This window comes from Candida tropicalis, assembly GCF_000006335.3.
Source record: "Candida tropicalis MYA-3404 genomic scaffold supercont3.1, whole genome shotgun sequence".
Classification (NCBI taxonomy): Eukaryota; Fungi; Ascomycota; class Pichiomycetes; order Serinales; family Debaryomycetaceae; genus Candida; species Candida tropicalis.
Genome location: NW_003020038.1, coordinates 1824500 through 1838746, shown reverse-complemented (window position 1 = coordinate 1838746; position 14247 = coordinate 1824500). Strand labels below are relative to the sequence as shown.

Below are 14247 nucleotides of genomic sequence, written 5' to 3'. Positions count from 1 at the left end.
AAAAATAAAATAAAATAAAATTAATTTAATTTATTTTTCAATTTATTGTTGAGACTCATCAATTGTAAGTGTGTAGAAGTGTGTATATGTGAGTGAATACTAGATGATGGTGGCAGTTTATGTAATTGACACCTGGTAATATCGGAATAATTGTCTCCTCCCCCCACTTGATCCGTACGAGAACAATCGAAAAAGAAACCAAATGATAGGTTATTAATTACTGAATCGATTTAATGCCCAAAGAAACTAACAAATCCGAAATTAGTTTCTACTGTGTATGTGTGTGTATGTGTGTGTGTGCTTAGTGGTTTAGTGGATTGTGCGTCGTTCTGATTCGACCGGAATTTTTTTTTTTTTTGTCTCGCTACCTGGTTAGTAATACAGTAAAGAAGGTCATTCTAATTTGCACACCGCACGTACTACTAATACTCAACTTTGATTGCACTTCAACAAAGATACACACACACAGAGAGAGAGAGAGAGACACACACTCCGGTGGTAAGAAAATCAACAGAAGAAAAAAAAAAAAATTCAATATAAATATAAATTGAAATTTACAACCAAATTTTTTTTTGTTGTTTCACCTATTCCGTTTCCTAGATTTGATTTGATTTGCTTCTTCTTTTTCTTTTTAGAAACTATTCATTATCAATTGATTATTTTAATCTCCTCCTCATCATCTTCATCATGTCCGATTTGTCAATTAAAACAATTGAAACTAAACCTTTCACAGACCAAAAACCAGGTACTTCCGGTTTAAGAAAAAAAGTCACTGTTTTCAAGCAACCCCACTACACTGAAAATTTCATTCAATCAATTTTGGATGCCATTCCAGAAGGTGCCAAAGATGCCACTTTAGTTGTTGGTGGTGATGGTAGATACTACAATGATGTTGTCATTCAATTGATCACCAAGATTGCTGCTGCCAATGGAGTCAAGAAATTGATTCTTGGTCAAAACGGGATCTTGTCCACCCCAGCCACTTCTCATGTTATCAGAATTAGAGAAGCCACCGGTGGTATCATTTTAACTGCTAGTCACAACCCAGGTGGTCCAGCCAATGATTTGGGTATCAAATATAACTTGAGTAATGGTGGTCCAGCCCCTGAATCCGTCACCAATAAGATTTTCGAAGTTTCTAAGCAATTGACCAATTACAAACTCATTGATTTACCAGAAGTTGATCTTTCCAAGATTGGTACTGTCACTGTTGGTCCAATTGAAGTTGAAATTATTGATTCCACTAAAGATTATGTTGATATGTTGAAATCTATTTTTGATTTCCCATTGATTAAATCTTTTATTACCAAAGCTACTAAAGAACAAGATTTCAAAGTTTTATTTGATGCCTTGAATGGTGTCACTGGTCCTTATGGTTATGAAATTTTTGTTAACCAATTGGGATTGCCTGAATCATCTATTCAAAATTTTAAACCATTGCCAGATTTCGGTGGTTTGCATCCAGATCCAAACTTGACTTATGCCCATACTTTGGTTGAAAGAGTTGATAAGGAAAACATTTCTTTTGGTGCAGCTTCTGATGGTGATGGTGATAGAAATATGATTTATGGTGCTGGTACTTTTGTATCTCCTGGTGATTCTGTTGCCATTATTTCCGAATATGCTGATTCTATTCCATATTTCAAAAAACAAGGTATCTATGGTTTAGCTAGATCCATGCCAACATCAGGTGCCATTGACTTGGTTGCCAAGAATAAAGGTTTACAATGTTATGAAGTTCCAACCGGTTGGAAATTCTTCTGTTCATTGTTTGATGCTAAGAAATTGAGTATCTGTGGTGAAGAATCATTTGGTACTGGGTCTAATCACATTAGAGAAAAAGATGGGTTATGGGCCATTGTTGCATGGTTGAATGTTTTAGCTGATTTCAATCAAAAGAATCCAGAATCCAAAACATCTATTGAAATTGTTCAAAATAAATTCTGGGAAAAATACGGTAGAACATTTTTCACTAGATATGATTATGAAAATGTTTCAAGTGAAGGAGCCAATGAATTGATGGATTTGTTGGCATCAATTGTTGATTCTAAGAAACCAGGTGAAGAATTAGCTCCAGGTTATGTTATTAAAGAAGCTGCTAATTTCTCTTATACTGATTTAGATGGAAGTGTTTCACCAAATCAAGGATTATTTATTAAATTTACTAATGGATTGAGATTTATTGTTAGATTATCAGGTACTGGATCTTCAGGAGCTACCGTTAGATTATATTTGGAAAAACATAGTGATGATAAATCAAGCTATCAAACTAAAGTTGATGAATTTTTCGCTAATGATATTAAATTTATTTTAGAATTGTTGAAATTTAAACAATTCTTGGGTAAAGAAGAACCAGATGTTCGTACTTAGACAGTTTATTTTCTTGAAAGTCGTTTTAGTATAATTTACATGGACACATATATATAATTGATTAATTCTACTTGATTGTATTCTTCTAAATCTTTATCTTTAATATACATATATATGTATTGAACTAGTATTAAACTATTACCATCTAAATACATGCAACCAAACAAGTGAAACAAAAGCCGAAATCCATGAATCAAATAAATATTACAAGAAATCAGTACACGTTAATTAAAATAAACACACTCAACATCATGTATATGCGTATAATTTCATTCTGACAAAAAAAAAAAAAAAAAAAAAGAAAAGAATCTGTAAAAATAAATATAAAAATTCAAATAATAAATAATTTAATTATCAAGTTAAGTTAAGTTAAGTTAAGTTAATTTTTGTTTTTTATTGTTATCATTAATTTCTTCATCATGATCTCGTTTTAAAGGTGGTAATACAACTGATTCATTAGTTTGAATTGGTGGTAATACAGTACTTTGTTGTTGTTCTAGTTTAACAGAATTATTTTCCTGTATTGGATTTGAACTACTTTGTTGTTGAGAAGGAGGTTGAGGTGCTTGATATTGTTGTTGTTGAGGAGGAGGATGTACTGATGTAGAAAGTGGTTGCATTGATTGTTGTTGTTGCTGTTGTTGTTGCTGTTGTTGTTGCTGTTGTTGTTGCAAATGAGATGAACTTAGACCATTTGTAATTTGTTGATAACTTGATTGTAATGACATAACTTCTTCTAATCGTTTCTTCATTGAATTTTCTCTTAATCTAGCTGCTTGTTCCATAGCTTCCAATTCCATGATTCTAGTTCTGTACAAATCATTAACCAATTCTAATTCGGATATTCTTGTCTTTAATAAAGTAACTTCATGAGCATTAACATTGAAATTTGTTGAATTGTTGTTGTTGTTGTTGTTGTTGTTATTATTATTATTACTGCTATTATTGTTACTGGCGTTACTTCCATCTTTATTTGATTCATTTGATGATTTGTCAAGTGGTTGATTATTACTATCATTGTTAGAACCACCTTGTGAAAAACTTGAAATGTTTTGAATAGAAGGTAATGAAGAATCAGCCGAGGCCATCTTGTGTAATGGAGGTAATGATTGCAAAGGAGTCGAAGATCTACTATATGGTTGAGAAACAATTGAACTTGAGGATGAAGGAGAACCAATCGTTGATCCAATAGGTGGCAATTTTCGTACAGTTGGAGGAGCAACACTTGAGAAGATAGAAGAAGATCCATTACTTGAATTGACATCTTTCTTTCCAGAATTCATCAAAGAAACTCCATTGACATTAGTACCTTTCTTAAAAGTTGCACTTGGACCCAATTCATTAGACATGTTTTCTAATGCTCCAGCAGCTGCTTGCATTGGAGTCAATTTACGATCACTTGGCTCATTTCTAACTGCTGAAGATGTAGACAACAACAATGGAGAAGTGATTCTTTGTAAACCAGGAGCAAATTGAGTTGGAGTAGAAGAAGGATAATGTAATGGAACTTGATGTGTTTGTAATACATGATTAGGCAAATGATGATGGTTATGTAATGATTGACCTAAATTATTCTTGAACACAGAAGGAGTGTTGTTTGCAGTGGCAGGTAATAATGGAGTCAATGTAGTAACATTATGTGAGTTGTTGCTGTTGTTGTTGTTGTTATTATTATTATCGGAAGAAGAAGAAGAAGATGATGATGATGAAGAAGATGCATTAGTATTATTACTATTAGATCCATTCATGTTTGATTTTTTCTTCAGTTTTGGAGATTTTTTACTGCTCTTATCCTTTGACTTTAATTCTGGTGTATTAGGACCCGAGGATTTACTTGACAGGTTGGTTCCATTTTGTTTTACTCTATTTCTAGATTTGATAGTATCAGTTTTCAAGCTGATTGGTCTTGGGCGACCATGTAATTTCAAAAACAATCCACAAGCATTACACAAGACTTGACCAGTTTCATCTCTTCTCCATAATGGTGTAGTTTGTGTTTGACAGTTCCCACAGATTGGTCCAGATATATTTATCTTTGAAGTGGCTGTAGTTGCACTTGCACTTGCACTTGCACTGGTAGTATTACTAGTTGATGTTGCAGGTGCTGCAGGTGATTCTTTGGCAGTAATCTTTACTGGAGGAGTAGGCAACTGTTGAGGTTGAGGTTGAGGAATTGGATTGACAGTTGGTTTCTGTTTCTGTTCAACAACTTCATGTTTACTAAGTGGGTGAATTGGAGGAGTAGAAGATCTTGCAACATGAGCACCATTAGATGTTGCTGAAACAGATGTTGTTGTTGATGTTGCAGTAGGGGCAGGAGTATCTGCAGTACCAGATGTAGTTGGTTGAGGACGATGTTGAATATCACTCATAGACATGATTTCTGAACTTCTGATAACGATTCTTCTGGTAACACACGCAGTATGATTTTGAAAGAATGAAAACTTTTTCTAAATCAAATGAACGGATAGGATTTAATCAAAATTCAAAGGAAGAGAAAGAGAAGAAAGAAAAATTTTTTTTTTTTGGTTATCTTTGAATCACCAAATTTTTTTTTTATTTTTCTATGTGTGAGTGAGAGTGAGAGTGAGAGTGAGAGTGAGAGTGAGAGTGATTGAATGTTAATATAGAGTGAAAGTTGAAGCTTTTTTTCTTTTTTCACCCAATTGAAAAATTTTCATCTTATTTTTTTTTTTTTTTTGATAAAAGATAGCGAAGTACTAACAAAGTACTGCACATAAACAAGGTAGTGCACTGTTTCAAAATTGTGCAGGATGGGCTACTTTTCTCTCTCTCTGAGTTTTCTACAATGTGTTTAAATTTATGAGCCTTTATCTCTTAATCTAGTAATAATAAACAAGGATATATGGGATATTAACCCCATATACTGCCAATTAAGTTTGAACGCAATTTTGTATTTTCTTTTCTTTTTTTAGTTTGATTTACTCCACTTTTTTTTTGTTTAAATACCATTGATTGATTGAATGCTATTGATTGAATGATAATTATTGGATTATTATTCATGTGTCAATTCAAATGATGGAAAAAATCGGGAACAAACAAAGCAGGAATTTTTTTTTCATTATGTAATTTATAGAATACACTTATTGCCGCGATTAAATTAATGGTTCCATTGGGCGAAAGCAAAGACAGAGAGTATGAAGAGAAAAGAAATATTTATACGGCGATAAATATTTGTTGGCTCTACTTTTTTTAAAACATGCGCAATTGCCTTATGTTTGATGATTTTTAGCCCATCCATCAGATGGGTATGACCTTGTATTAGAAATCTGTTTCACAGCTGTACCAAACATGTATGCTTTCCCTGTACTAGAATCTCTTTTTTTTTTGTTCATCAATTCAAGTTACTTACTACCTATCATCGTACAAATTATCAGCCTCGTTTAGTGAAAGGTTATCTTTTTCATGTATCAATCAGCACGTCTAGAACTTGAAAATTAGTTCATATTTTTTTTATCTGGTTATCGGATACGTTATTTTGCATTAATCCATATTACTTTACGTTTCTTTTTGATACAATTCTTCTTCTCTGTTCACATTTTAAGGGGGTAACTACTTTTTAAGATTTGCGGGTAATAGGAACTGTAATAGAATATGATGGAAATTATTTATAATTAAACGTTGGGATACTCTTTTTTATTCTCGGAAATAATGCTGGTAAAAGTGTGCGTCGCATGTTCATGTCCGAAGCACCGCGATAACATCTCTATCACAGATAATCTTGCACACGCCAGTGTTCTGATAGATATCCTCATAAAAGCACGAATCAACAAACCAAGAACAATTATTCCACGTGCTAAGTACATTACAAACTGAAGGGGGTGAGTATTATGCATTGTTTTTTTTTTCTTTTCTTTTCTTTTCTTTCGTTCTTTCTTTCTGATTGCAACGTTACTTTTGTTTAAATATAATTAGTTGCTATTATTGATAAGAGATAAAATCTAAAGTGGGGGAAAAGGAATTCTTAAATTATATTTAATAGGGTAGTGCCACACATTTGATCCAGTCATTGATCCTAATGTTCAAGAGAACAAAAATCATTTGTAAGTGTAAACACCTGCCGAATAGTGCCAAATGACACCATTAAAGTGTTTGGTCTTCACATTTGATAAACACTTTTCATAGGATAATACACAGTCTATTAAAAGTAACACTGTCTACTAACTTATCTAATACTACACAGGTGGATATTATGTAATCATTGCTAAAAATAAGAACATCTTTAGTTCTCTCCCCCAAGGACAACACAAATAAAAACCATCCATCTATCAGAATTATACACTTTTGAGATGTCTAATTAAATGGTGGTCATCAGAACTTTTTTTTTTATTCTTTCTTTCCAAGGCAAGGCTTAATCTACATTTACTCCAAAATTAAAAATAAAGAGTCCAAGTAACAAAATCAATCAATTTAAATGGCGTCCCACCTTACATAAGCTTACAAAATTGATTGATTCAAACTGTACCAGTTGAGATATCGCGTGTACCATTCACAAAAACAAAGGGAAGACAGGGAAGAATAGAAAAAAAAAATTAAAAATAAAAAGGGGGCGTAGAATCAAACAAGTGGGATAAAAAATTGTGACAGACAATTAAATTAAACACAGAATTTGCCAGTGATGAAAAATAAAAAGTTAGTTTGAAACAGGCTATTTAGACGAGTCTATTCGAAACTTTAGGGTCATTGAACACATGACGATTAGTCATTGGGATTGTTTTTTGATGTCGACGATACTGCCTATAAATGTATTTACCATCTCGTAAGTTTGGTCTTTAATGTTGTCTCTCTCTGTTGATGCAAATAATCAAAATTGTTTGGCCATTTTAAGGAGTAAGAATTAGTGAGAAAAAGTAACAAAATAATTTCCTACAATAACAACATCAAGAGTCGTGCGCTGTGGCGAATCATCTCACACACGAAAATTTAAACAACAACAACAACAACACTCACTCGCACACTGACTAAGACGTAAGGAGAGAGAGAGAAGAAGACAAGTTAGGCTGACATAAAATTTTTTGATCGTAGTAAAAGAAAATTTTTTTTTTTCTTTATCGAGACAAATTTTTTTTTTATTTGTTTTGGAATTCTCTTTTCCTTTCCCTTTCTTTTTTTTTTACTTTTTCATATTTATATTCTTCATTTATCTTTAAATTAGTTCTACTTTTTGTTTCTATATATTTAACAGAATCTATATCATCAGTTATATATATATATATCATACAAGAAAGTAACAATCCTTATTTTGTGGAAAAAAAAATTATAATTAAATTGATTTATTAAATCCTAGCATTTTTTTTCCCAGTCCTTTTTTTTTTCTTCCTTCTTTAATTGTTCCCTGTCTGTGTGTCCAACTTTTTAGAAGTGCAATTTCATTCATCCCTTTATTAATAAAAGAGAAGAACAACATCCCAATTCATATTTTGTATAATATATTTGCATAATGGTTAACGGTCCAGCTGAACTTCGTAGAAAATTAGTCATTGTCGGTGATGGTGCTTGTGGTAAAACTTGTTTGTTGATTGTTTTCTCAAAAGGTACTTTCCCAGAAGTTTACGTCCCAACAGTTTTTGAAAATTACGTTGCTGATGTCGAAGTCGATGGTAGAAAAGTTGAATTGGCCTTATGGGATACCGCCGGTCAAGAAGATTACGATAGATTAAGACCTTTGTCATATCCAGATTCCAATGTCATTTTGATTTGTTTCTCAGTCGATTCACCAGATTCATTAGATAACGTCTTAGAAAAATGGATTTCTGAAGTTTTACATTTCTGTCAAGGTGTCCCAATCATTTTGGTTGGTTGTAAATCTGATTTAAGAGATGATCCACACACTATTGAAGCCTTGAGACAACAACAACAACAACCAGTCTCTTCTTCTGAAGGTCAAGAAGTTGCTCAAAGAATCGGAGCTGCTGATTACTTGGAATGTTCTGCTAAAACTGGTAGAGGTGTTAGAGAAGTTTTCGAAGCTGCTACTAGAGCTTCTTTAAGAGTTAAAGAAAAGAAGGAAAAGAAGAAGAAGTGTGTCGTCTTGTAAATTGGGAAATCAAATTACGAGTTTCATTTAATGTCTACTATTTTTTATTATTTTAAATCTGATTTTTTGTTTTGTTAAATCTTTACTTTATTCTGTTTTTCTGTTTTTTTTTTTTTATTATTGTTATCATTATCATTATTAAATTCTTAGTATTTTAAGTCGAAGTTGTGCTTCCTTATCTACTTGTATCTTTCACTGCTGATAAATTGGCGATCTTATTCTAGTACTACCAAAGTTTGGGTTTATTTTTTTTTTATTATTTTGTAATTTGATAAATTTTATTTATAATTTTTGGAGTGATTCTGGCAAGTAGAATGTTGCAAGTATAACATACTGATTGAACTAATAGAAACACTTCTATATCAATAAGAACTTTTAAATGAAAAAAAAAATTGATCTTGATCCATAAGTGATTCTTTGAATGCTGTCAATCTTATACAAATATTCATATTCTTATATATAATACATTATTATTATTTACAGTAATCATCATTGACAGCCTTTATGGGTTTGTAGAAATTTGATTTTTTTTTTTTTTTTTTTTTTGCATTCCGCACACCGTGTATTTATTTTGTTGTTGTACAACGAGAAATTTCAAAGACAACCCAAACAACCAAAAAAAAAAACGGTGGAAAAAAAAAAACACAGTTACTACCGGAACGAATCAAATCAACAACCACCACAAACAACCAACAATGGGTTCTCTTAAATCATTCATCAAGGCAGTTAGAAAAGCCAAAACAATTGCTGATGAAAGAGCCGTCATTCAAAAGGAATCTGCTGCAATCAGAACTTCTTTTAGAGACCCAGGTCTTGATCAAACAACTAGAAGAATCAATATTTCCAAACTTTTATATTTATATATAATGGGTGAAAAAACACATTTTGGTCAAGTTGAATGTCTTAAATTATTAGCTTCTCCTCGTTTTGCCGATAAAAGATTGGGATATTTGGCATGTATGTTGATTTTGGATGAGAATCAAGAAGTTTTAACCTTGTTGACTAATTCTTTGGATAATGACATGCAACATCCAAATACTTTTATTGTTGGTTTAGCCCTCTGTTGTCTTGGTAATATTGCTTCTTCAGAATTAGCAAGAGATTTATATACCAATGTTGAATCAATCATGGATAATAAAGGTCCTTATTTAAAGAAAAAAGCATGTATTGTTGCTGCCAAATTAATTGAAAAAGATCCAGAACTTGCAGAAATTTTCTTACCAAAAATTCCAAGTTTAATTAATGAAAAGCAATCAAGTTTATTATTGGGTGCATTGAGATTAATAGAATCTTTATATTTGGTATCTGAAGAAAGTCGACCAGCATTGTTAAAAACAATTCCTAAGATTGTTGCTAATTTGAAAAGAACAACTACCAGTGGTTACCAACCAGATTATGATGTCACCGGTACTACTGATCCATTCTTACAAGTTGCTTTATTGTCCACATTGAGATTATTGGCCCTGGATGAACAGTGTCCTCCACAATATTTGGAAGAAATCAATGATATATTGACTCAAGTTGCATCTAATTTAGATAGTGGTAAGAATGCTGCTCATGCCATCTTGTATGAATGTGTCAAGACAATTTTTGCCATTCCATCAGACCAATCATTGAAAATCTTGGGTGTTAACATTTTAGGGAAATTCTTATCCACCAAGGATAACAACACTAGATATGTTGCATTGGATACTTTGTTGACTGTCGTTAACATTGAACCATTGGCAGTTCAAAGACACAGATCAACCATTGTCAATTGTTTAGCTGATGGAGATATCTCCATTCGTAGAAGAGCTTTAGAATTGTCATTCGGTATTCTTAATGAACAAAATATCAGAGTGCTAGCCCGTGAAATTTTGACATTTTTGGAGAATTGCAATGACGCAGAATTGAAATCATTTGTTACTTCACAATTAACCATTGCTGCTAACAAATACTCTCCAAATGAGAAATGGCATTTTGACACTTTGATTAGAATGTTGAAAGTTGGAGGTAACTCCTTGACATCTGATATTATCTCGAGTATTCTTGCATTGCTTTTACAATGTAACGATCAAGAATTGAAGAAACATACTGTGGGTCAATTGGTTGGTTCATATTTGGAAGCACCTGGCCAATATGGTTTAGCATTGATTACGGTTTGGGCTGTTGGTGAATATGGTGATTTGATTTTGAACACTTCTACTCAAATTAAAGAGAAATCTATCACCATCACTGAACAAACTTTAAGTCAACTCATTGACGATTCAATTAATAACTCCACATTTTCAGAATCAGAAACAGTACAATTGACATCATACGCATTAACTGCAATTATTAAATTATCAATCAAATTTAAATATGCACTGGTTATTGAACATTTGAGATTAATTTTGAGCTCAAAGACTCATGATACCAATTTAGAAATTCAAATTAGAGCTGTTGAATACCAACAAATCTTTGGTCAAGATGCTACATTAAAGAGAGGTTTATTAGCACGTATGCCAGCTCCACCAGTTAAGCAACGTGAAGCTTTGACCTTACATAAATCAACTTCAGCCAATAAACCAATAATTAAGAAATCCACCAATGGTTCCAGTGGAGTTGCTGGTGGTAGTGACAATTTGTTGCTCGACTTAATGGATGACGATGTTACTACCCCTGGTGCTGGCCAACCACAACCTGATTTGTTGAATGATATTTTCAGTGGTAGTGGAAGTAGTTCATCCGCTAACAAACCAGTCAACAATGCAGCCATTTTAGATCTTTTCAATAGCCCTTCATCTCCTGCTGTTTCTTCTCCAAGTCAATCACAACAGCAACAACCTGCTGCTGCTGCTGCTGCTGCTGCTGCTGAGATTGTTGCCTTTAACAATAGTAATGTCAAAGTTGTATTTATTCCAAAGGCATTCACACAAGATGGACAAGCAACTATGGATGCTTTAATTACATCAAATACAAACTCAAAAGTTGAACAATTCCAATTATTGATTGCTGTACCAAAAACACAAAAATTGACAATTTCTTCTACCTCGGGAGGTGATTCCTTAACCCCAGGTGGATCTCCAATAAGGCAAAGCTTAAAGATTGTTGGTAAACAAGGGGCAAAGATAAAATTAAGAGTTAAAGTGAAGTATACAGTTGCCGGTGTTCCAACAGAAGAACAATTTGATTTTGCGGGTTTTAAGGATACTTTGTAATTGTGTATAGAAGAAAAAAGAACATGTTAATTTTATGAATTATCAATTATGTAAATCATGTTATCCTCTTGGTTGCTTTTTTTTTTCTCTGTTTGTTTGTTTGATTGTTTTCGCAATCTTAATTTCGATAGAATATTCTATTCTTCTATAGACTTCTTTCAAACATCAAATCATAGCAACTTTTAGTGTATTTCCTTGCATATTGATAATCCCAACGTTTCTAATTATATAAATACCCCCAATGGAAACCCTTTATAAATTACTCTTCAAATTACTTTTTCTTTTTATTCCTCTTTCCTCATCCATCCATTCATCATTATGTTTAGATTATCAAGACCAATACAACGAATTTCTTTCAAATCAACCAGATTTAATTTATTTTCATTAACTAGTAAACGATTTATAGGAGATGGAACATTTGGACAACCAACATGGCCACTGACATCATATATAATTAAAAATTATACTAAAGAAAGTAAAAAAATGATAGGTTGGTTAATTTCATTACTGACAATTTTATTAATTTGGCCAATTTCAATAGTTCAAGGATTTGATTATTTTGATAATGTACCTGATTTTACTGGAAGTCAAGTACAATTGAAAAGAATTGGTTTAGATAAATTTCAAACTACTGTTGAAATTCCACAAATTTCTGTTAAATTAGATAAAGAAGATGAAGATGAAGGTGATGATGTTCCTGAAGATGATGTTTAATTTTAGATTTAGAGAAAGAAATATATGCTTAGATTTTATTAGAAACAGATAATTGTAGATTTGAAACTCACGTGTCATGATTGGGACAAATAAAAAAGTGGGGTTTGTGGAAATCAATCATAAAGATTATCACTGCATAATATTTTTATTCCATGGGGTCAAAATGGTGGGAAAAGAACCATATGCATAGACTAATTTAAAAGAATAGTATCTATACAGTATGTGTGAAAAATTTGCTCCTAGATTCTGGTATTCAAACAATGTGCCTTTTGTTACTCATGAATGCAACCGGATATATACCATCCATGCAAACATGACGAATTATTGACGCCACAATTATAACTCTAAGATATTCTCTATATATTTAAAGGAATTATCAACGGAAGTGAAACATCAAAAACACAACGGGGTTTGAAAAAGAGTGCAAAATATTATGGTTTTTTTTTTTTCGCAGTCGTACAAAACATTCATGAACTTGATGCCGTAAAGATGGAAAACTTCCAATGAACGAACGAACCTATTAATAAGAAACCATCATAATGTTTGTCACAAAATCTTATAAATAACTCAACAATTCTCTCTCTATATTTCTAATTTCCATCCAATTCTTTTTCTCTAATATTATCACTACTGCTTCATGTTTAAAACGAGATCAATTCAAACTATTGTTAAATCCAATACATTAATTTCCAAAAGATTATTAGAAACAGGTACAAAAGGTCATGCAACTTGGCCACTGACTAATTATATAATTAAAAGTTATACTCAAGGAAGTAAGAATTTAATTGGTTGGATACTTGCTTTTCTGACAGTTATGGTAATTTGGCCAGTTGGTATTGTTTATGGATCTGATTTTATTCATAAAGTTCCTGGTGATAATGGTACTCAAGTACAAGCTAAACGAATTGGTTGGAATAAATACGAAACTAATGTTCAAATTCCTTTTGGTTACTCTGGTATTAGTAAAAAAGATGATATTGAAAGTGATTAATAATGATGTATTAGTTTAAGTAATATACATTGGTGTTAAAAGTTATTTGTTTGTAAATTTCGTGAGTGGTTGCAAAATTGGTAATGTATATATAATAATTATTCTTTGAGAAATTAATAGAAGATCTGTTTCTTTTAATTGAGTTAAGGAGACTCCAGATTTTACTAAAACAATCAATGATATCAATTCATTATCAATATACAAACAATCCTGTCAGTTTGAGATATCATTGCTTTTTATTGTTTCGGTACATTCGCAACTATTGCACAGCAATTCTTTTTTTTTTTTTTGAGTATGGGGCTTATTGTTCATTCCCCAAAAATCGATTGAGGAGATTGTCATTCATATCGTTCCCCAAAAAAATTCATATAAATATCCTTAAAATCCTATTACTCCTTCTTTAATTATATTTTCTTCTTCTTCTTCTTGTTTCATTACTCAATCATGTTTAGATTATCAAGACCAATTAACTCGATTTACAGAACTAATATTGTTTCATTTAATAGTAGAAGATTATTAGGTGATGGAGCAAAAGGTCAAATTACATGGCCACTGCCATCTTATTTATTTAAGAATTATACTCATGCAACTAGAAATTTAATTGGATGGACACTTGCATTTCTGTCGATTTTAATTATTTGGCCAACTACTATAGTTGAAGGATTTAATATTGCTCATCATGTTCCAAGTTATTCTGGAAGTCAAGTTAAATTAAAAAGAACTGGTTTAGATAAATTTGATACTGATGTTGAAATCCCTCAAACTTATGTTCATCTTAGTAAAGCAGCTGAAGAAGAAGACTGATTCAATTTATAGTATTTGATAGTTCAGTAAATAATAAACTTTTTATTTTAAAAAAAAACACAATTATATTATGTAATGAAATAAGGGATGAATTTGATTTGTTCAAGTAATTAAAGAATGGGAGGAGAAGG

The 14247-nt window shown here is 31.9% G+C and overlaps 7 protein-coding genes across 7 annotated transcripts; 6 read left to right on the top strand and 1 right to left on the bottom strand. All coding sequences in view use genetic code 12, as the record gives it.

Annotated features, from left to right (window-relative positions):
- Nucleotides 1-687: 687 nt before the first annotated feature.
- Nucleotides 688-2370, top strand: PGM2 (phosphoglucomutase; the record flags this gene model as incomplete). Its single annotated transcript, XM_002545992.1, has 1 exon — nt 688-2370. One exon carries the CDS (start codon nt 688-690, stop codon nt 2368-2370), a length of 1683 nt encoding a protein of 560 aa, XP_002546038.1.
- Nucleotides 2371-2744: 374 nt separating this feature from the next.
- GZF3 (Gzf3p) lies at nt 2745-4748 on the bottom strand (the record flags this gene model as incomplete). Its single annotated transcript, XM_002545991.1, has 1 exon — nt 2745-4748. The coding sequence occupies one exon, from the start codon at nt 4746-4748 to the stop codon at nt 2745-2747; it is 2004 nt and encodes a 667-aa protein (XP_002546037.1).
- A 3083-nt stretch (nt 4749-7831) lies between these two features.
- Nucleotides 7832-8428, top strand: RHO1 (Rho family GTPase; the record flags this gene model as incomplete). The annotated part of the gene is made up of 1 exon (XM_002545990.1): nt 7832-8428. The coding sequence occupies one exon, from the start codon at nt 7832-7834 to the stop codon at nt 8426-8428; it is 597 nt and encodes a 198-aa protein (XP_002546036.1).
- A 695-nt stretch (nt 8429-9123) lies between these two features.
- Nucleotides 9124-11607, top strand: APL4 (Apl4p; the record flags this gene model as incomplete). The annotated part of the gene is made up of 1 exon (XM_002545989.1): nt 9124-11607. One exon carries the CDS (start codon nt 9124-9126, stop codon nt 11605-11607), a length of 2484 nt encoding a protein of 827 aa, XP_002546035.1.
- A 318-nt stretch (nt 11608-11925) lies between these two features.
- Nucleotides 11926-12321, top strand: CTRG_00815 (uncharacterized protein; the record flags this gene model as incomplete). The annotated part of the gene is made up of 1 exon (XM_002545988.1): nt 11926-12321. The coding sequence occupies one exon, from the start codon at nt 11926-11928 to the stop codon at nt 12319-12321; it is 396 nt and encodes a 131-aa protein (XP_002546034.1).
- Nucleotides 12322-12958: 637 nt separating this feature from the next.
- On the top strand, nt 12959-13312 carry CTRG_00814 (uncharacterized protein; the record flags this gene model as incomplete). Its single annotated transcript, XM_002545987.1, has 1 exon — nt 12959-13312. One exon carries the CDS (start codon nt 12959-12961, stop codon nt 13310-13312), a length of 354 nt encoding a protein of 117 aa, XP_002546033.1.
- A 444-nt stretch (nt 13313-13756) lies between these two features.
- Nucleotides 13757-14116, top strand: CTRG_00813 (uncharacterized protein; the record flags this gene model as incomplete). The annotated part of the gene is made up of 1 exon (XM_002545986.1): nt 13757-14116. One exon carries the CDS (start codon nt 13757-13759, stop codon nt 14114-14116), a length of 360 nt encoding a protein of 119 aa, XP_002546032.1.
- Nucleotides 14117-14247: the final 131 nt, after the last annotated feature.